General features: G+C 38.8%; 1 protein-coding gene across 3 annotated transcripts in view; it reads left to right on the forward strand.

Annotated features, from left to right (window-relative positions):
• The window catches only part of CDC14A (cell division cycle 14A), a 179,173-nt gene that overhangs the window by 79,802 nt on the left and 75,845 nt on the right, over positions 1-23,526 (forward strand). For all 3 annotated transcript variants that reach the window (XM_028163371.2, XM_028163370.2, XM_057530740.1), the window contains 3 exons: positions 1,061-1,127; positions 4,446-4,508; positions 17,412-17,499. In XM_028163371.2, the coding sequence (XP_028019172.1) occupies positions 1,061-1,127; positions 4,446-4,508; positions 17,412-17,499 (218 nt within the window). The remainder of the gene's footprint in view (positions 1-1,060; positions 1,128-4,445; positions 4,509-17,411; positions 17,500-23,526) is intronic.

Below are 23,526 nucleotides of genomic sequence, written 5' to 3' on the forward strand. Positions count from 1 at the left end.
CTCCCGCCTTGGATGGACTTTGTGTGGTACATTTGACTTTGTGATTGGCAGGTGCCTGACAGCTCTATTCCTTCGGGTCAGCAGTGGGGGCTGGGAAGAGCGACTGAGAGCCTTGAGGTCAAGTTTCTTGCCTTGGACACCTTGGAACATTGTTAGTGTTAAAGCTCCAGTGCCAGTTCTTGCTAACTGACCTGAACTTGATACTTCAGTTTTATGTTGCCTAAAGCAGGCCTGCTAAGTTGCTCTAAAAATTTAAATAAAGGATGAAGCACTCAGTTTTCGGTGCAGTAGGTCTCCACTCCTTTTGACAGAACACTTCATGGTGCATTAGAAGCTCTCCTGGATCCTGAGAGGAGATTGTTTGGAAGCATTTTCCTTGGCATTTTTTTGTGGGGGGGGGGTGGGGGAATGAGGGTGGGGCGGGGGGCAAAATGGAGGTTTTAAAATGGCATTTAATCCATGAAAACAACTGCCAGGTTCTGTTGACCTGCATGCATTGTCCCCCTTAAATTTTTACGCTAGTATTTGCCATGTTCCTGACAGATGGTTGTTTCTCTGTCTGAATACTTCTCATGATGATGCATGTTTTAGTTAATGAAATACTCACTGTTAATAATAATAAGAATAGTCATAATATTTATTGTTTCCTTTGTGCTAGGCACTATAGGAAGGACTTTATATTTTTTAAATGTAATCTGACAACAATCCTGTGAACAGTAGCTGCTATCAGTACCTTCATTTCACAGATGAGGAAACCAAGACTCATAGAGGTAAAATAACTTGCTCGAGGTCCCAGCCAATTCGTGGCAGAGTTGGAATTTGAAGGCAGCCTGATTCCAGAGCTCAGGTTCCTAAATCTGCTTTCTTATTAATTCAGCTAGTTGGATTAAAGCAACTTCAGAAGTTCTGGAGTTAAGCTAGTAGGATCTGATGTGTTACATAAGTTTACCATGTTGACAGCTGTGACGCCAAATAAGCATGTCTCCAACTGACTTTGGTATTTTATTATTTGAGGGTTCTAAATGCATGTTTTTAATGTTAAGCTTTTTTGTGTTCATAGGGATGCTTCCTTTGGAAATTGCACTTACAATCTCACCATCCTCGACTGTTTGCAGGGAATCAGAAAGGTAATAACAATCTCCTTGCTGTGGTTGACACTGTAGTTTAACAATATGAGAAAGGAATTATGTCTATATCCTTGTTTGTTGTTGGAGAGAAGAGAGGGGAGGGAATAAGAAGGTGGCTTTCCACTTCTTAAACAATGATGGATCTGTAATACACAGACCACAGGGCAAATAGGGGCGGTGTTTCAGGGGATAACTCTTATAGAAGCGGAAGGGGTCTCCCTTTCTCACTTAAACTATTTGTGTTATCACTTCTATCTGCTGCCGTGCCTGTGACGTTGCTTTGTCACCTGCTCAGCTTCATTATCAAGCTAGATCTTGGTGTGGGAGGGACATGAAGTTATCTAAATCTCCTCTGTTAATGTGGAGAACATTTCCACATTGTTTTTCTAACTGATAGTATTACATGCCCATGAACATGAAGTAGTAAGCAGGTCAGATATTATTATCTCATTTTTACAGTTGAGGAAACAACCCCAGAGAGGTTAAGTCACTCTCAGGGCCACAGGGAGTTATTAGGAGGGCTCATTCTAACTCAGATTTCCATATCAATCTGGAGTTCTTTCTCATATCCTATCCAGGTATGTCATAAATCAATGGTTGTCAAATGGTGGGGACTTGTGCAGAGATGCAAATTCTCAGACCTCATCTGAGACTGATTGAACCATAAATTCTGCTGTCTGTGTTTGTATAATCCCTCCATGTGATTTGATGCACTCTAAAGTTTAGAGTCATAATTATTTAGTTAGTTATATATATTATGGAGAAGTTAATCTAAAAGATTTCTGAGAACTTTGGAACATGTTTTAGAAACACTGATTTACAAGCTGAGAAGTCATGCATGCTATACTGTGAATTCTAATGAAGGTTCAAGGTACATCATTCCATCTAGAACATATAGTCATGACTTACGAGTCAGGAATGTACGTGTTTCAGAACCCATTGGCAAGGGTCATCGTGGACTGTAAATATAGTATCAGTAGTGAGTCTTGTTCTAGTTTATTTTCTCTGATGTAATATAACATTGCTTTTGCCCTGTTTTAATTTGAGAAAATTGTTATGGTAAAATATGCTACTTGTTTTCTGTATGTATATTTTTGACTTTGATATTTCATCTAGAAATGAATTTAGACTCTGTAAAACTTTAGTTCTCTTTTCACTTAAAAACTATCAAGATAATCTAGCCTATCCCCTGCAAATAATATCACCAACACACACTTCCAGTAACACCAGTTAAGAACCCTTATGGATATATCACCCAGTATACAACCTAAAATTGTAGCATTTAAAAAAGTAATTTACTTATTGTTACTATTATTATTATTTTGCCTATCCTGCCATCTGGTACAGGCTGTTTCTTTTATAAAACTTATGAAATTGAAAAAGAGTTCACACTGGAATATCCTTGCCTGTTATGGTAACTGGTAACTTGATATAGACATTTATGACATCCTTCCTGTTAAAAAGGAAAGGCATGACTTTGTTCATTAATAAGGTCTTCTGTAAATTTCTTGTTTCATCAAATGCTGGGGTTTATTTTACCCAAATGAAGATGAGATTTTAGAGGGTCTGATAGATTGTTCAACATGTCTTTAAGCAACTGGGACACACTGTCGCTCTGTACATTCTTCTATAAAGCATCGTGTGCTGGGCTATTTTTGTGGCAACGAGCACCATACCTCCTAAGAAGGTAGACACACTATGGCCACATTTTTCCCTTTTTAAGAAGCATATCTTTCTGATTTTGATGTATTAGCGTCATTATAAGCATCAGTTATATATGTGTGAACCACACACAGAGGCATACACAAACAGAAACACACTAAAAAAAAGAGGAAGGAGGGCTTCCCTGGTGGCGCAGTGGTTGAGAATCTGCCTGCCAATGCAGGGGACACGGGTTCGAGCCCTGGTCTGGGAAGATCCCACATGCCACGGAGCAACTAGGCCTGTGAGCCACAACTACTGAGCCTGCGCGTCTGGAGCCTGTGCTCCGCAACAAGAGAGGCCGCAATAGTGAGAGGCCCGCGCACTGCAATGAAGAGTGGCCCCCGCTTGCCACAACTAGAGAATGCCCTCGCACAGAAACGAAGAGCCAACACAGCCAAAAATAAAAATTAATTAATTAATTAATTAATTTAAAAAAAAAAGCCAAACACATTTCTATAAAAAAGAAAAGAGGAAGGAAAGTGATACTTCAGGGCATTATATTCTCACTGTTTTCTCTGACATGGTACATATGGATGAAGTAAGCATCTTTGTTTAAAGGTGGGATAATTTAAATAGCTTGTTCTGCTTATCCTGTAGAGGTTGTCTAAATCAGTGTTGTCAGAATTTATAAGAATCACCTAGGAAGGCATTTTAAAAACGATGATCCAACCCCCAAAGAACCTGATTTCATAGTTCTGGGATGGGGCCTAACGGTCTGTATTTTAAATATAAATTACCTTAAGTGCAGGTGGTCCAGGTTCTACATTTTGGAAAACACTGGTCTCTAAGGTATTTTCAAAGATAGATGTACTAATCTTGGCTTAACAGTTTCTTCTATTTTTAATGACTTGATCATGTAACTTTTAAGAGTAACTGTGGTTTTGTATTCTATTGTAATCTGTATAGCTTCATGACATACAAAAAAAAAAAGACTGTCCTCTTCAAAATATTTTATCTGAGTAAGCCAGATAGGTTTTAGTTCTAAGTCATTGGTTACAAAAAGGAGTATGAAATTTTTCTTCGTGTTGTTAAACAGATCAATTCTTCCTTCTAAATTGTAAGAGTAGTCAAGTACATTTTTACTCTGTCAGAAACTATCACCATAAAGCAAATTCTCTCAATGTAGAGTTTTAGGAACAAATAAGGGCCTAAAATGCCCTTTTTACTAAGTTATCTCACTAATGATAAAAGGAAAATAAAACCTAAGAATAATTGTTTTTTCTTCTAACTGAAAATTTAATCACTATTATATACTCTGTCATAGTTAGGTATAAATTAATTGCATAGTTCCCAATAGGTTTTAACTCTACATTTGCTAGTATGTTCCATTTTATATACATAAGTAATTTTACATACAAAACTAATGTATATTAGACCTTAAGAGGCATATTTTGTGGGACATATTTTCATGTTTTTCTAAGTGTTTAGTCCCACTGGCAAGAAAATCTCAAAGCAAAATTAGATGTTAGATGATTGCTTAGTATGCATTACAAATAAAGGTTTCAAGCTTTCTCCTTCAGATCAGGCAGGATCATTTGTGAGCAGGAATTCCAGAAATGGCTAGAAGTTGTTATCAATTTCACATGCAAAAACTAATTCAAATTCTTATTTTAGGGATTACAACATGGATTTTTTGACTTTGAGACATTTGATGTGGATGAATATGAACATTATGAGGTTTGTACACTTTATCTTTTTGCAAGATATAATTTCACGTTGATTAAATTGTTCTTTTTTTCCTAGCACTCAGGTATTGCAAATTGATTGGCTGCTAAATAAAAGTATTCTGCAGTTTTCTATACTTGTCAGTTTCATCCTCTCAGCTTTGGTTATTGCCTTTGAACCAGGACTTATCAAAATTTTCATTGGGAAAATGCCATATCTCTCTATATTCTTTCATCAAACCTTTATTGACAATTACTTTGAACCTTTAGTTTGTAAGAAAAAATAATTTAAAACTACAGTTTGGTAGTAAAATTTTGTAACTTTTTTTTTTTAATTTATGTTTTGGTTAAAACAAAACCGGATTTATGCCTTATAATATTTTTGACTGCATATATTTTATTTTGAAATACGTCTGAATGTACTCAGTTCTAAGAGTTGGCTGCATTTTTTCCCCATGGAGCCATTACAAAGCTTCCGAATAGTATCTTGCCTGTTCCGTGAAGCAGGTTAGGCAAAGGCTGTCCAAGTTACATTGTGCTATAAGGAGATGTTGAGGAAGAGCACTTACGGGGTAGTAGAGGGGTCTAGAAGTAGTTAACTTTTCCTAAAGATGAGACATCTGTAGACTCTGAGTAGTCTGACCACTCCATGAAACTGAGCTCGTCTGTCGTGGCTCTCCTGAGGAGTTATAACATTTATCACTCTCCTTAGCAAGACAAGGGTAGCCCTCACATTCTGGGCTCTAGTTCAGGATGTGTCTATTTGGATATCCTGCTTACATGTTAAACTTAACACATCTGAGAAAAAATTAATCATCTTTCACCCAAACATGGGCTTCTGCTTTGTTCCTCTGTATTAATGGAATCACCATTCTACTGTTCACCCAGGCTCAAGACTAGAAACATTCCCACCCCCCCCCACCCCGCCCAAATCTAATGAGTATTTGAGTTCCCGTTGCTAGGGACCCAGTGTGTATTTCATCTCTTTCTTCCCTTCTGTTCTCACTTCCTTCCCCTGGCTCAGGTCTTGTGTCCTCTCCGGTAGACTATTATAACTGCTCTTCAAGGAGCCCAGGCCCTTCTCCTCTTGGTCTTTCACACACTTGACTGAGTGGTCTTAAAACAGAGCTCTCGTCTTGTCTTGGCCCCAAACCGGCTGCCGCTCTCATTACCTGGCTCAAATGAGGATAAACTCCCCTGTCCTCGTATTGTTAGCTTTGGATGAGGTCCAGCCCACCTTGCTAGCCTGTCTCCTGTTTCTCCCCTGTGTGCACTCTCTGTTCCGGCCGCACCGAGCCGCTTATTTACTGTTTCTTGAATGTCTCTGCACTCTGGCTGAGCTTTCTTTCTCCAGATGCCCGTCTCCTTTAACATTTTCCTCCTTCACTTGTGTGTGTAAAATCCTCCACAGGTCAGCTCTCACTCTCTACAGAATTCTCTCCCTCTCAATTTCATGTGTCAAAATTTGTGCTTTCCATTTTTCTCACATCATGGCTATTTGCACACAAGCCTTATTTTCCCTATTAGATTGTAAATTCCTTGTGGGTGGGACATGACTAAATGGAAAATATGTATTGCGTTCTCGGATAGAAAGATTTAACATCATAAAACTGCCACTTCTCCCCAAATTAATATATGTAGTACAATTTATTAAAAATCTCCAAAGAATTTCTTCTTCTTTTTAAACTCCAAAGACATCGTTATTGTGGCATTTCTAGTAGTGTCAAAAGAAAAAAATCCTACCTCCCCTCCCAGAAAAAAAGAACTAGAAACAAAAAGACTATGTACTTATAAGGGGAAAGGTTGAATAAATAACCTGTAGTACAGATACACCATGGAATGTTACGCAGTCATTTGAAAAAATTGATTTGAGCTATACCACTTGTCTTGGAATGATTTCTATCATATATTGACTAGAAAAAGTTGATACAGAAGAGTGCTTATAGTATAATCCCCCCTTTTTAACAAACAACGACAAGACCCCCTCCACGCTGTACATGTATATGTGTATCTGTGTTATATGAGCAAAGGTAATTTCCTGTGAAGCGAATGAAGCTTAAATTTTAGAGGGCCCCACTTGCATGGGCGCCTTTTTTGTGTTCATAACATTGTATTCTTTTCTTAAAATGGGCCTCCACATTAGATAAGTTTCAGGTGCTGCCAAAACCTGAATCTCTGTGCCACGTTTATGAACCTGGAGAAAAATATATGGCAAAACTCTAAAGCCATTTCAGTTAAAGGAGAGATTACAGTGGAGGCTAGAGAGGGAGGAGGCGGAGGACATGCCACAGTAAAGAGAGAAAACTTGTCGATGTTTTACTTATTCCTTTATCTTTTTAAAAACTTTAATGGTGATGTTGAGAGTTAGTTGAAAAAGCTATTGAAAAACCTGAACCATAGTATAATTTCATTCTTGAGAACCAACTAACAAACCAAACATCTGGTAAGAATGTGGTCACACAGTAACCTGAATAAATAACCACCATCACCACCACCAGCACCACCACCACCATCACCACCACCAGCACCACCACCACCAACACCAGTACCACCAACACCACCACCAGCACCACCACAACCAACACCAACACCACCACCAGTACCACCACAACCGCCAGCACCAGCACCAGCACCAGCACCACCACCACCAACACCAGTACCACCAACACCACCACCAGCACCACCACAACCAACACCAACACCACCACCAGTACCACCACAACCAACACCAACACCACCACCAGTACCACCACAACCAACACCAACACCACCACCAGTACCACCACAACCGCCAGCACCAGCACCAGCACCAGCACCACCACCACCAGCACCACCACTCAGGTAATGGCAGGAGGGAGAGGAGGCAGTTGGTGAACATTTGAAAAGTTTTCCGTCAGATAACTTCCTCTTTGAGAACGATATATGCATTCTATCATAAAGCCAAAAAATAGAAAATCACAAGTCGAAGTGTGATTGGCAGGTGGTAGGCATTTCATAAACGCTGCTTAAGGAATAAATGGATATACTTAAAGGAACTCTCTTCCCGACAAACTGTGGACCATTCATTCCTTGTCATAACTTCTCCCACTGTTTGCTCTGCTTCGGTGAGTCTGGACATTTGGTAAACTTGTGGAATAGCTAAATTCATAGGCTTCATTAGCTCCAACAATGTCAGTATTCCAACGTCGTTTGTAGTTTTCAAAGTAAAATTTTATCACTGATAGCAAATTATGAGAATGTAAGTCTTAGATAATATGGCAATGCTCAAGTTAAAGCTTTTTAAAAAGGCACTTCTGGACTAAACCACATTTAGTATATAATATGACTCAAGAAAAAACCTAAAGTAATGATACGGCAGTTCTCTGTGAGATTAAAAGGGAGTCTTACGGAAGAAAAAAAAAGGGAGTCTTTATGATAACAGTGCAGCTTACGCATGCCGTTAATGACAAGGTCAGCAGAGCACAGGAACCGCTCTGCTCCTTCTGCAGAAGGGTCCAGAGCAGTGCCGTCCAACAGAAGTATACGAGAGTGTATCTATCTATATACATATTTTAAAATTCTAGCAGCCATATTTGGAAAAAGTAAAGAGAAATGATGAAATTAATTTTAATGATATATATTTAATGCAATATACCAGAAATGTTATTTCAACATGTAATCAATATAAAAATTATTAATGAGGTATTTTATGTTTCTAACTTTGAACTGAGCCTTTGAAACCCAGTGTGTAGTTTATACTAGGGCACATCTCAGTTTGGACCAGCTGCATTTCACACGTAGCTAAAGTGCAGATTCTGCAAGGACAGGCTTGCCAGTGAACTCTCATAGCCCCTCAGAATGACATGAAGCCTAGGACGAGCAGCACAGGTTGCACCTTCTAGCTTCAGGTGACCTAACTGTTCACATAAGAGTTCATTTCAAGGCTCTGTTCCATTTAGAAGGCTTGGGGTAAGATATCTCAGATAGCTTGCTTAATTTTCTTGTGGCTTCCAAATGGTCCACTGTATTAACTATTGATAAACAAATGTATCTTCTAAAATACGGTCTCTCAGGTTCTTTGCCAAGCCGATGTGGAACTGTGCATTCTTCATATTTGCACTGATCAAATAGATGTAACCCTGGGAGCTATGCTGGGAAGGTCCAGTAAAGTAACTGCAAGATGGTGGCCCAGAAGCTTCTGCTAGGAATCAGTGTCACCTTTTCCAACAGGCTTCTTAAGGTATTTTCCAAGGACTTGAGAGCTAAGAGCAGTCACTCCTTTGAAATCTAACCATCGATCAGTACATTTGAAAAATAGAAACAGACCTTTTGCCCTCAGGAAAAGCAATGAAGATGAAAGAGTTTGAGTATTCAATCAAGTTATGTACCTGGAGGTATGTGAGGAACTGTATCCTCTCTAGTAGTAAAGCTTAGTGGTTTATTGCTAATATAGGACAGTATTCTGCTTGTAAGACTCTGAAGTAGCACCCACATAGAGGCTGCCTTCAGTCAATTTCTGTTCTTTTGGGGAACTATCCTTACCAGGTAAGACCTTGTCTAAACACCACCGATCACTAATGATGCTACTCTTAAGCAGTCATTATTCATCAAAGAGAATTTGAAGTTGTGTCTTCAGTTCCTTATATTGGGTGTCCCCTAAACAAAGCAAAATGGGACTTTCCACTGTTTACCAGAAGGCTTGCCATATTTGATGACGTCCCTGTGTTGGCCATGCAGAGATGAGCTCACAGAGCAGCACCCTGCGCCTAGTTGAGGGGAGGTTAGAGGGAGAGAAATGCAAAGAAATGCAGCTTCAGTGGCAGCATTTGGAGATGCCTCATCAGTGTGGCTTACATTAATTACCGCATCCAGAACTTGGTCCATGCAACTTTGAGGAGCTGCCTTAAATACCCTTTTGGGAATCAGCTGGAGCTTAAAGTTCACGTAAAACCTACTTCAAACGCTAAGAAGTTACTTTGACTTCTTTCTTTGAGCTATTTCGTATCTGCCATTGTTTTTTTTCTCCATAAATCATTCCTTTATTTTGAGAAAAAAATGCTTTCTATGAAATAATTTTGTCAATATGAGGATATTTCCCAGAATATCAAGTTATTATTGACTTGCCCCTGTGCTTTTTACATGCTGGCAAACCTGGGACACCTCTTCACCATGGGTTACTTGATGGAAGTGGTTAGAGCTGGGCTTGGCTTCTGTAGGCCTGGAGACAAATTGGTTCCTGCCTATTTGAGAGTGGATTCACAGCTCAAGGCTTCCTCTTGTTTCTCCCGTCACGGCACACGGGGAAAATGTGACAGTGTTTGATCAGCACTGTGTGATCATAGCTCACAGCTTATGGCAAGTGGCTGGGGAACTCTGGCTGGCCCAGCCCCTGCCCAGGAAACTCCATCCTGTTACACCAATTGGGAAGCTCTGTTCTACAGAAATAACGGTGTACAGGTCAACGTTTGTTTCTCTCTTTTTTTTTTTTTTCATTTTTAGAAGGTTTATTATCTGTCACTTAAGTACAAAAAATGTTTCAAGTGAATGTTGTATTTCTACCCTTTAAAATATATATTTTTTCAATTTTATTTTATTTATTTTTTTATACAGCAGGTTCTTATTAGTCATCCATTTTATACACATCAGTGTATACATGTCAATCCCAATGACCCAATTCATCACACCACCACACCCACCCCCTGCCGCTTTCCCCCCTTGGTGTCCATACGTTTGTTCTCTACATCTGTGTCTCAATTTCTGCCCTGCAAACTGGTTCATCTGTACCATTTTTCTAGGTTCCACATATATGCATTAATATATGGTATTTGTTTTTCTCTTTCTGACTTACTTCACTCTGTATGACAGTCTCTAGATTCATCCACGTCTCTACAAATGACCTAGTTTCGTTCCTTTTCATGGCTGAGTAATATTCCATTGTATATATATATACCACATCTTCTTTATCCATTCGTATGTTGATGGGTATTGAGGTTGCTTCCATGACCTGGCTATTGCAAACAGTGCTGCAATGAACATTGGGGTGCATGTGTCTTTTTGAGTTATGGTTTTCTCTGGGTATATGCCCAGTAGTGGGATTGCTGGGTCATATGGTAATTCTATTTTTAGTTTTTTAAGGAACCTCCATAGGGTTCTCCACAGTGGCTGTAACAATTTACATTCCCACCAACAGTGCAAGAGGGTTCCCTTTGCTCCACACCCTCTCCAGCATTTGTTGTTTGTAGATTTTCTGATGATGCCCATTCTAACTGTTGTGAACCAAGAAGATGTATCACACTCTTTATGGCCTCAATTTGGTAACTTTTCAGTTAATTTATTGAACAGATGTTTATTAAGTACTTCCTGTTTGCTCAGTATATTTACTAGGCTAATATTTTGTTTTCAGAAGGTCTCCTGTAATTTTGTCTCTCCATAGGTGGGGTTAGAGCCTTTGTTCTTATCACCTGCTGTTGTAGATTCCATATATTCTTGTGTCTCATTCTGCAGACGTTATCATGTTTGACCCTTCTCATATGTTATACTTCCATCTTTATGTTTAGCAGATTAATTGTCTACACAGAATTTCTCACTGATCTATGACAGGCTGAATGTGGAAAATTTTGCCCCTGAGGCATTCTAGAAATCCAGCAATTCATAATCCATCATTATTGCTATTATCACTAAAGGATGCTCTTTTGGGAAAAGAGCACTGCTGTTCTAGAAGGTGATTTCACATTATCTTGGCCACGTTGCAATGTAGCCCATCTGGGAACTGTTTGTGAGAAAGTGTTAGTCAATTCTGGATGCTTGGGACTGGGTCTTTCTTGGCCCTTGGGCCACTTCTATCAAGTCTCCACATAACTCTCAGAATCTATGTTTTAGAAATTAAGTCTGATTATATCACTCCCCTACTTTAAGTCTTTCATGGGCTCCACCCTGACTGAAAGTGTGGAGGAAATACAAACTCCTGAATGCAGCGCAAAAAGCCCTCTGGACATGGGCTTTTCCATCTTCCCCATTTTTGTCCTTTTCCCTTCCCTCCTCATACCCAGATCCATGCAGCAGTGCATCTTCATGCTGTTGTGCCTCAGACATGCTCGTTTCCTCCTCCTCTTCCCTGTGATCCTTTCTCCTCTGCCCACCGTATTTATGTGTTTACATGTCTAAGTCATTTTTAGCTCGATGGGAGCTCTTCTCACATAGCGTGTGTGATGCTCTGTTTACACACCTGTGTCTTCCCTGCACTCTGGGTACTTGAAGTCAAGAATGTGTCTCTCTTATCTTTGTGTCAATAAGTAACCCACTGGCACAGTATACTTGTAGTGGGCAGTCATTAAATGTTTGTAGAATGAAAGAACTAATGAATAAATGAGTCAATAAGTTCTAAAAAAAAGGAGTATAGCACATTTCAAGATATTTTATATAATCTGTTAAAAGTAACTACTTTTCAATGGAAAATGACCAAGACATATTAGTTAAGAATCCATTCTGATTTTGTAGTAACACTCCAGGGGGAAAATGTATTGACTATGGTAGACAACTTCTTGAAATGCTGTTTCTTTTTTTTTCATTACCAGCCAATCTATGCAGCAAGAGTGAGTTGTTGTTGTTGTTTTTCCAACCAGTTATTTGCAGCACAGATTGCTAGATATTGTAATCTTCAACCAGGGCTTGCATGTAAGGCCAGTTTAGTTTAATATTACTAAACCTGGAGAGACTGTCTCCAGGTTGATTATGTCATCCTTCATTGCAGTTAATAAGTAAATTGTCAAGTGATAAGGTGGTGTAGACTCCCAACATTGCCCTTTTGCATACACATTGAAAACTAATAAGGTTTGTTAGGCCTCTTATCTCTCAGTGTGTCACCTCAGGTCAACAGCAGGAATAATTGAACATCTAGGGTATGATGTTTCAAGGCTTTGCTTTGGATTAGAATTTGTACAGCAAATTAGAATGTAATGTAACCTGGATTCTGCTTGATTTGCCCTCTACTTGTTCATGAATTATAGAACTGGAAAAATGTGAATTTCTGCCACTGTAATTGTGAATTCCTGCCATAAGACTGGGATCAGGCAAGCTCCAGAATGCAGGTATATGGGCATGTCCTCACACCTGGAGGAACTAGGGAGCTGTGCATCCCACGGTGATTTGACTGTTCAAAGAACTATTAGAAGCATTTCCCTGGAGCTATCCTGTAGTGTTGATTATACCCCTCAAAGGCCACAAGTTTAAGGAAGCAAGATTCAGTCCTTCCTGGACCCAGTGTTTCCACATCTACTAATACAGTGCACGCATTGCTGGTTCAAAGATTATGTTGGTTAAATCTATAAAATGTTTTGAGGTCTAAGAAATTTCCCATGTTTTTCCCTTCTTCTTTAATTATTGTTTGGTCTCTGTCCCTTCTTTTACCTCCACTTCTTAAGAGAGCAATCTTGACTCTGTTTCCACTCAGTCAGTCAAAGTTATGGTCTGGCCTTTACTCTTGTGACTCAACGGAAACTGTTCTTGCTTAATGCAAGACTTAGCCAAACCGAATTGTTGTGCTTGGTCTTCTTCCTACTTGATTTACTCTGTGGCCACTCTCTAATTCTAGAAACTCACTTTCCTTCCCTAACTTCAAAAGTTCTGTCTCTTACTTTTCTCCTCCTTCCATCTCTGGCCATGTGTCTCAGGATCCCTTGCAAGTCCTTTCTCTTCCCTTGCCCACCCGAAATGTGCTGGTCTCTAGGGCCATGTGATTTCTGGTTAAATACATTCTCCATGAGTGAGGGGACTGTTTCCAAATTTCAACAACCATGTATGTGCTGATGGCATCAAATCTTCGTGTCTTGAGCACTGGAAAGGTACCTGCACACGTGCACTAGATTCTTGCTCCCTGCGGTTGCATTAGCAGGGGCGTTCACTGGGTGGGGCTGTGAGAGCAGGCCCCTAAATGTTTTCTATGTTTAGAGGCGAAGCAGTCGTCCACCTGGGGCTCCTCTTTCCCTCTACCACACTGTTTCTCTCAAAAGCAAATCCTAAGTAATAATCTAGAGTTTGACTATTATTTAAAGCCAAATGGCAAGGGAACTTAATTTAAACCAAATACCTCAAACATTTACTTTGATTTAAGCTCATAAAGTACCAATCATGACAGCATATTTGCGTTTACGTAATACAGCTATACTATCAGCGCTATTTTATTGTTTCAGAAGTAAGGAAATATAAAGAAGGTGCTTTTTAATGAATAAAAAAGACTTTGTCTTTCTGTCTTTATTTTTAAAATAATCTTTGTGCCACCATTAAACCTCTTATGTACTTGTATTATAGCATTTATCAAAGTTTAATGCAACTTTTTCTTTAATGGGTATCTTAGTTCGGGCTGATATAACAAAATATCATAGACTGTGTGGCTTAAACAATAGACATTTATTTTTCACAGTTCTGGAGGCTGGGAAGTCCAAGATCAAGGCACCAGCAGAACTGTTGTCTGGAGATGGCCCTCTTCCTGGTTCATAGATGGCCAAATTCTTCCATGTCCTCCCTGTGGCCTCACAGAGGGAGCTCTCTGGGGGTTTCTTTTATAAGGTCACTAATCCCATTCATAAGGGCTCCATCTTCATGACCTAATCACCTCCCAAAGGGCCCACTTCCTAATACCATCACACTGGGGATTCGGTTTCAACATATGAATTTTGTAGGGGACACAAACATTCAGTCTATAGCAATGGGTACAATGGAGATGGTAATAACACCTACCTCACAGGGTTGCCCTAAAGATGAAATGAGTTGCATGTCATAGAGTAGTGCCTAGCAGACAGTCCGTGGTATATCTGTTAGCTGCTATTATTATTAACGTTATTTGTTACTTGTTTTCAGACTCCTTAAGGGCACAGAGGGAATGCTTTTTATTATTTTATGTGTGACACCAAGTTGATATATAATAAAGGCTAAGCAAATGTTTTAATGAATGTTGAATTGTGCTTCAAAACTGTTTATCCATGTTGCCTTAGAAAACACATCTGTTGATAAAGGGAACCAATCCAATAATTGTCAACCTGAAGGTCTGTCTTTTCTCTCTTACAGTCTGTTTATCATAGTGGTAAAAAGGCCAAATGTTTTTCAGTGTTTTAACTGAAAAATATCTCTGTGACTATTAGAATAGAGGCATGCCTTACTGGCACAGATTTATTTATTAGAAGTTATAAAAATTCATGTTTTCAAGTCAAATTAGATTTTATTTAATTTTTAATTTTTTTCAGTTTTAATACAGTTTATTTTTACTTTGTAAGACACTTTGATTTCTTTTTTTTTTTTTCAAATTTTATTTTAAATGCACCAGGAGAGTTAGCTATTCCAAAGAAATCTGGTGAGTCTTATGTAAGCTGAAGGATCTTATAGTAACATGAATATTAACACCTAAATGTATCAGTTTCAAGAATTCACATTTTCATTTTGGGGTTTTCTTGTAGTGAAGAACATCTGCAGTTTCTCTACATAGTACTTGGTAGGTTGTAGGCTTTGGATTGGAAGAGGTAAAATTATTCTCTCACCTCATCTTTGCCTAGACATTTGTTTATAAAATGTGGTAATGTTGGAAAGTACCTTAAGTTCCTGTCTGATCTAGGTTTCTTGGAAGTGTGTGTGTGCACTCGCACTTGTGCACAAACACATTTAATTAGAAAAACCAGCTTGTGTTATCATAAATATTTTATTATTGATAAATATTGACATTTGTATAATCCACTGTGAAAGAAGGCACAGATATTAATTTTGGAAGCTTACCAGTAAGGTTATGTTATATTAGTCAGTTAAAAGCTGTAACTTTCTTATTCATTTTTTTTCAGAATTGGATCTAAGACATAAATCTTTTTGTTTACTCCATCAACCTTATCCAAGTTACTGAATATAACCCAATATTATCTAATGTTTATCTTTTTGAGTAGGCAGATTTGCAAACATATTCTTTTGGTTCTGTGAGTGAGTTCATTGCCTCTCTCCATATGACTGATTATAAAAGGTTACTGTTTAACCAAATGGATGTCTATAACCCAAATAAACAGCCATAGCACAATGTATATATTTATCTAGGCCAACTTTGTGGTCAAGGATACAGGAATAGTGAACATAGAAACCTGTTTTCTTCTACTGTTCATAAATAATTGGTTTTAGCCTTTTCATGATTAGAGTATACCCTTATTTTTGAATTTTTAAATAATGTTTTAAGCTTAAGAATTACTTGAGATGGATATTGGGCCATTAATTTGAGACTGCCTTATTTAAACAAGAAAATGTTTAATTATCATAAAGAGTTGCATGTTAAATTCTTTATTCAAATTGTTCTAAATAGATAGCTATGCTTGACATTTAATTTGGCATGTGTAATCATAGCACTCAGCATCTCTAAGATTTTATTTAGGGCATTATGGAGATTTTATGTTTATTATGACTAGATTAATGCAATTCAGACATTTACAAGGTGTCATGTAGAGTTTCATTTATAACTTTTTATAACTGGGAAGAAACATCTGCATTTTAAACATGAAAATTATACAGCCAAGTTATGATTTTTGTGGAAATCAAATCTAATGGGTAGTATAAGTAATTAAAGTAGAGGCTCCAGGTTTCCTTGGTGGGATTACTCCAATTTATTTTAACAATTACTTATGAACCCTTACAGCAGAGTGCAGACTCTGTATATGACACAGATTCCTACCATTGAGGTCTGTGCCATGTAGTGGAGCAGAGAGCCTTTTCTGTCGATAACCTTGGCTCAGCAAAGAGAACTGCCTTCCTTCCCTGCCTGGGGAGGTATCTATGCAGTGCTATAGAGGGGGGAGACTTGGAGACTAAAAGCTGTGCCTGGTGGTGGAGGATGGGAGTAGGATTGGTGTTGGGGGTGGGTTAAAGAATGCTTATGGGAAGAAGAGATACATATATTTTGTGATGCATTGCACAGCTGTGTCCCAATAGCCTGCAAAGTTTGGGTCCCCTCAGCCCTGCCCCAGTGTTCCCTGGGTTCAGAGGCACACCAGGAAGGGAAGGAAATGAAGGAGGTAATGGAGCAGTGGGAGGATGCTTGGCCCCTTGCCTGGTCTTCAGGCCTTTTCTGAGGATCCTGGAGTGTTTGGACCAGAGGCTGACAGCTAGTGATCAAAGTCAGCCCACAGATGTGTTTTATTTGCTTTCCTAGTATTAAAAAACTTAATTTAAAACAGTCAACATTTCAAATATAGAGATTTTACATGAACATCCAATTGGCAGATCAGCTATATTCAATCAAGCTTTCCTGTGGTCAATTGGCCAGAACTGAGGAGCATTTGCCTTTATTTATGTCTCTTGCCTGACCCTTGTAGCTGTTTGGCTTGCAGCTCCTGCAGGAGACTGTGGCAGTCTCCGGTTTGTGGTACACCCTGAGGGTTTGATGAGCCTCTGTCCCTCACTCCTGTCTTCTGTTTCCCCGTCTAAAAATCAGCAGCGACAACAGATAGAAACCTGTAAAAACAAACAAAAAATGGAGGTGTGTTCATCATGACCCTGATATTTATAGATTTTTTCATTGTTTAAAGTATGTTTACCATGTTCATGGAAAGTGCTTATATTTTCTGTCTTCTCTTATTTCCCATTATTTCTTGCTGGGGCAAGCAATGTTTGTTTCATTTCATTTCATTGCAGAGTGGCCAAGAAACAAAATTATTTTTAGCAAAGTACCTCCACTTTGAATAAAGTTTTCTAAACTTTTCTTATAGTCTAGATAAAAATTTTTCAAAGCGGATTGAATTCACAACCATTTTGAGAATCAGATGCATGTTTTTATTTTAAGCTATATTATTTTGTCTTCATGTATGTCCAACTAGTCTAGTACTAATAGAGTGAAAAACAGTTATATTTGTAAGGGTTTCCTAAATTGTATAAGAATTATAAAATATTTTTCTTCTCTTTTCTCACAAAATTCTCCCAGCGAGTTGAAAATGGTGACTTCAACTGGATTGTTCCAGGAAAATTTTTAGCATTTAGTGGACCACATCCAAAAAGCAAAATTGAAAATGGTAGGTTTTTATTTACTTTACCCTCCAAAAATTTATTTCAGTTCATCTTCTTGAGTTCTTAATTTCCTCAGATAATCCTTTCTATTGGTAATATTCTCCAAAGAATATTTGTTAATTAAAAAAATTGAACAGTATTTCAATTGTTCAATTACTAATTGAACAGTAATTAGTGTGTTAAATATTAGAGTTTAGTAAGTGGAACTATAATCACTGTTTTAAAACTATCAAATTTTTAGGTTGCCATAAATAGAGTGTTCACTTTACCTTGACCCAATTATCAAAGAAGAATCTGAGAAACCAACTGGTCAAAACAATAAGCAGATTGCTGAATTCTATCAGTGGTTCTCAGATTTATTTGGTGGTGGTGGCGTGCTACACCTCAAGGTATTCTTTGGTAACACCATGTTGAATAATGACGATGATGGTGACAATAGGTGTCATTTATTAAGTGCTAGTTACTAGCTAATCACAGCATTATCTCATTTAGTGCACACACAACACTATGAGGTGTAGGAACTATTATCTCTATTTCACAGAGGAGGAAACTGAGGCATATGAGTAGGAAATTTGCCCAAGTTCACAAAGCAATATGCAGAACTGGTGATACTCCAGCCAAGAGCGGGGCTCCTAAACATTGTCACTACACTGATCTGTTTAGTTCCATCATGGCAACTAGGAACAACTTTCTAGCTGACAATAATTAAATTACTTACTTGCAGTATATGTAGAGCCAGGGGCATACATATTCAGGAAAAAAAAGCAAGACAAAAAAAATAAGCCTCTTGAATGAAACATGATAGGCTATGTGTGTTTTCCCATTAACATATATTTTTTACTGAATTATTTTTTTTAACCTCACATTCCCAGAAGACAAGTAATGATAGGCACCAAAGGTTTAAGAATAGTTTATGGGAGAAGTACATAAAATTAAAAAAATATCACCCATGAACATAATAGTTCCTTTTTTGCTCCCTGTCTAGTCTTAGAGCTGGAACACTAGTCCTTGGAGGAACATAATTTGAAACCCTTAGTCTAGATTTATAGGTTTATTCTTCTTTCATAACCATCATCATCATCATAAGTATTTATTCTAAAATCTAGTTTCATTGTATATGGTTATTCATGCATTTAGATTTGATAATTTTTTTGAGTTTCCACACATGTGCTTATCATTTTATACCTATGACATATCTCACAGGGAACTCTGCTTAAATCATGGGAATTGAATCATCCCCTCTGGGGATGGGTAATCCAGGTCTACAGAGTTACCCTAACAAATAGGGTGTCTCTGTACTGAAGCCATAATTAGATCTTCTCATTTACACATTTGCTCATGAATCCGGTTCGCTCCAGACATTGATTGATTAACCTGTTATGTTGGTTTGTTAGGAATAACTTGTTAAGTGCCTGAGGAAACTGCTTTCCACCGTTGGTCTTTCAAGACAGGATTGATTAAACCTCCCTTTAGCCTTCTGTGCAAAATGATCTGACTCAGACCCAGAAAACCTTAGTAGGTGTATGGTTTCAGTAGTGGCTTTGTTGTTGGGTGTTCATTTGGTGAAACTGAAAGAATTTTGCCATATAGGATTCACTTTTTAAATGAAATTTTCTTAAAGAGAAGATGAGGGGTGTAATTAAAAAAACCCATTTAAAATATTTTTATAGAGGTAACGCATGATTTTTTTTTTAAAAGAAGAAAATGCAGATGAACTCATAAAAACAGCATTAAAGTGACCTATAATTCTACCCACGTTTTCTAGGTTTACTAGTTGGTGGTGGGATTATTGGGGATTTTAATTTTCTTTCCATCTGCTTCTCTGTATTTTTTATTTGCACATATTTTTTTTTCTCTCTTAAAGAATATACACATGCACACACACACAGACTTATAAAAATATTCCTTTTTTTTTTACCAGCATGGAGTCATAACATGATTACTGTCTTATAGCAGCTTTTTTTCACTTAATATATCACATACTCCTTTCCGTGGCAATAAATGTAGGTCTTCATTATAATTTTCCATGACTGCATTCAATGACTCTGCCATAATTTTACTAATCAATCATTTAAATTTTGAATGAGATCTAAGTTGTTCAGTTTTTCACTTTTTAAAAACTACAGTGGTTGGCATACATGTCCATACATCTTTTTTGCAGCCCTGGTTTCTTTTCTAAATTCTTGGAAGTAGAATCACACGATAAAAGGACGTATTTTGTGTGTCAATTCTTAATTGTCAAAAGTCTTAAAAAGATTATTTTGGGCCCTATATTACAATATAGGGAAATAATTATCCACCATTTGCTTATATGCTGGGAGTGGTGCTAATAAGCCTTTTGTGCACACCTCATCTATTTAATAATCAGAAACACCCCCGGAACAGGTGGTAGTTATTTTGTGGAAGAGAAGATGGAGACTTGGTAACCTAACTTGCCCAGGTTGACATAGCCAGAAAGTGGCAGTGTGTGGATTCAAACACAGGTCTCTTTGATTCCAAATTCTGTGTTCTTTTTTATTTTACTACAGAGAAAGAACATGTTCACTACAGAACTTTAAGCAATCTAGATAAAAAGTCACCTGTAATTATATAATCTAGAAATAACCACTGTTAAGATATCGTTCTCTCTATATCTTTTTTTTCTATGCATATACTGTGCCCTCTCACATTGAGAAAAAAAGGTGTGAAAGTGCTGCTTACCTAATACTTGCCAGTTTTTATGTCTAGAATAATTTCATTTAAGGCTGTTGTTGGTAAAATATTGATATTTTACTGGAATCCCCCATTTTAAGATCTGATATTCACTAGAAGTGTCATATTTTTTTGTAAAGGGGTTTAACTTTGTAAATTCTTTTTGAACTTAAGAAATTTTTTTTTTTTTTTAGTTGAGAAACCCCTGTATTTTCTGAGGTGGCTGAAAGTCATTTTAGGGGTCTGTTAGTAGAAAAAGGCAGATTTTTAAGGAGTTAGCACTGAAATAGCTGTTGCTAGGATGTAGCAAAAGGAAGCCCTAAAATCTTGGGGTCTGGCAGAATGCATTATAGCAGTCTTAAGTGTGTGTTGTCAACAGAGACCAACTAGGAGTTCTTTTCAGCCATCTTTGTTCACATTGTTTTGACAGGGGTGACAAGAGGAGCCCTACCCCTTTTTTGGTTAAACAAGCTTGACTTGAGAAATGAATAATATAGCAGTAGAACAAATTGGATTTCAAATTTTCCAAAAATACCCCCAAACTCTTAGGTGGCAATGTCCTCATCTCTACTTCAGAAAGAAAGAAAGAAAAAGGAAAGAAAGAACAGGGAAAGACAGCTCGAGACAGGGAATCCAAACAATTTGAAGCATCAGCCTGCTCATTTAATGAGAGAAGCTAGGTGTGAAGAGCCTGGGCTGGTTGAAGTCTGGCTCTGCCCCTAACTGGCTGTGTGAGCTTCGTGAGTTCCTCAACTTCTCTCATCATCAAACGGGGAAATAGGATGCACATTGCAGGCATTTGGTGAAGATTAGGGATATTACAGGAAGTGAGTGCCTTGCACAGTGTCGGGCACATTAATAGGTGCTTATTAGGTAGCAGATATTCTGATTACATTTTTATCATTAATGAACCTGATAAACATATTTTATTGCTTTCCACGTTTGCCTGCCTATTTTGCAGTTTTTACTTTTAATAATGAATGGGTGGATAGTCATTTGACTCTGCTGTTCTTCAGTTTCCTTTAAATGAGGGTCTGGGAAGAGATGAATTTTACAATTTCTCTTTGCTTTGAAATTGTTTGGTCAGCGCCAGGGCTCTGCCTGTGCTTTACTGATGCCAGGGCACCATCTAGTGGCCAGATGGAGTAAGGGTCGGATGAAAGCTCGGTCAGCTCCGTGCACATTGCTAAAACCAGTCCTCCGTCAGAAGCATCCAAATACATCGAAAACACAGTTGTTCAGAGGTCAGAAGATACTGTCATTGTTGGTTATAACTCATTTGAAACGCTTTTGAGGATTTTTAAGAAACTTCCTCACAAATCTAGGAAGTGCAGCCCCTAATGTTCACGTAATGTCCCGTTTTTTGGAGATCTAACAAATAGAATTGAGTTGGATTTTACCTTAAATCATCCCCAGCACCGGCCCTAGAATCTGACTGTCAGGGTTCAGATGCTGCCTCTGTCTCTTCCCAGCAGTGTGTGCATGGGCCAGTTCACTTTCCCAGGCATCAGTGACTGATAATTGTAAGGTTTATTGAGATGATATACATGAAACACTTAGCTTAGTGCCTGGCACATAGTAAGCGCTCAATAAATGTTAGGTGCTGTGATTACCATTACTGTTATTATTTCAGTGCCCTATTACCATATTTGGATAACTGTTCAGTGTTCTTTTCTCAAAAGATATACGCAGTTTCTCTTGATAGTAGATTTAGGTATATTATCTGTAATGCCATTTACTCATGATGGGAATTCATATATGAAAAGAGAAGTTCTTACAGCCTTGGTGGAGGAGGGAAGGGACAGACACCAAAAGAACCATTAGCGTGCTTCATGACAGGTACCATTACACAGGTGCCAGTGATCACTAGGACCCCAGGGTTAGAAGCGCCTGCCAGACTGTCACACCGTGTCCCATCCCATGTGTTCCTAAGCCCTCTCCTTCCCATTCCTTACATGATAGAAAAGCTCTTGTTTCCATATGCCAACCACAGTTCCTTTTCCCTTTAGGCTGGAAAATGATTTGAGCAAACAAACCAACTAGGAAAACAGATTTGATTTTTTTCCAAGTGGAAAGGATCTGTTTTCTCTAAATGTGTATAAGTCACTGTTTCTACACAGAAGATTGTAAGTAAGCTCTGTCTTGCCTGTTTGCTCAAAAGCAGCCTGGCTTGTGAAAATCATGTATCTGGGCTGTGGATTAGTTAGGCCTGCCTGCCAATTCTGCCTTCATCCCTTGTGCGACCTTGGCTAAGGGTGCCAGTTAGGGCTCTTGGTTGCACGCAGCAGGTATTGGAATTATGCTGGGGAGCTCACAGTCTCCAAGCGAAGGCTGGAAAATGAGGTTTAGAAAATGAACAGGATCTAAGGGAGGTCATGTATCAGCAGGATCCAGGCAGGAATGGAAACCACTTTATTTCAGACAGAGGGAATGCAATATAAAGAATTTGTTAGAGAGAAGGCTAAAAAGTAAAAGGACAACTCTGAAAAAACCCAGCATATTAAGGAAGAAATAGTTATTGCCTTTAAGGCAACGAGGGACAGAAAGGAACACGTGAGGTTAGCAGGACCTGGGACCTTGGCAGGTGCTGGGAGCTCCGAAGAGCTGCTGCTTGCATTTGGAGCCTGAAGAGTGGGGACCCTGAGGCTGGGCTGCAGGCTGGTGCCCGGAGTGCCAGACTAAGCTGGGAGCTCCTCTCTTCTGCTGCTGAAGCCATGCTGGCAGGAAAACAGAAGACACCCCTTCTCCCTCCTCTGGCCTCCAGTTGCTCCGGCAGTGCTTTAGTGCCTCCCACTTTTCAGATGGACAGGAGCCCAGTGGGAAAGGTAGCTTGGGAAATGTTATATGTACACCCCAGCCCCGGCATATGAGTTGGCTTGTAACTGAGAGAAAATAGCAAATGACCAGCCCATGCAAGCTTCGAGGCAGCAGGAAATACAGCCACAGTGCAGAGACTGCTGGTTCACTTTGCTGGCTACTGCTGCCCGCCCCACTTGGAGCCCACCATCATGAACGAGCTCTGAGTGAGATCCCCTCACCTGGTAGGCCCTGAATGGGTTACAGATGTGGTAATCAACGGGCTGAGAAATTAGTCCTTTTAAACCCTGGGGCCACTAGGCAAGGCTTGCAGTGGCCAAAGCCCCCAGGGGTCACCTTGGTTGATTGGCCAAGTCGAGGTCATGTGTCTGTAACCCAGCTGACTGCAGCTCCACGTGATGCTGGACCCACTCACAGTAGAACGGGGGTTAGAGCCCGACCACTTGTTCTCCTCAAAAAAGAAAATGTCTACAAAAATGATCACTCAACCTCTTTTAGTTTCTTAACTGTTCCATGGGGTTTAC

The sequence above is a fragment of the Balaenoptera acutorostrata genome, chromosome 1 (assembly GCF_949987535.1).
Source record: "Balaenoptera acutorostrata chromosome 1, mBalAcu1.1, whole genome shotgun sequence".
In the NCBI taxonomy this organism is placed as follows: domain Eukaryota; kingdom Metazoa; phylum Chordata; class Mammalia; order Artiodactyla; family Balaenopteridae; genus Balaenoptera; species Balaenoptera acutorostrata.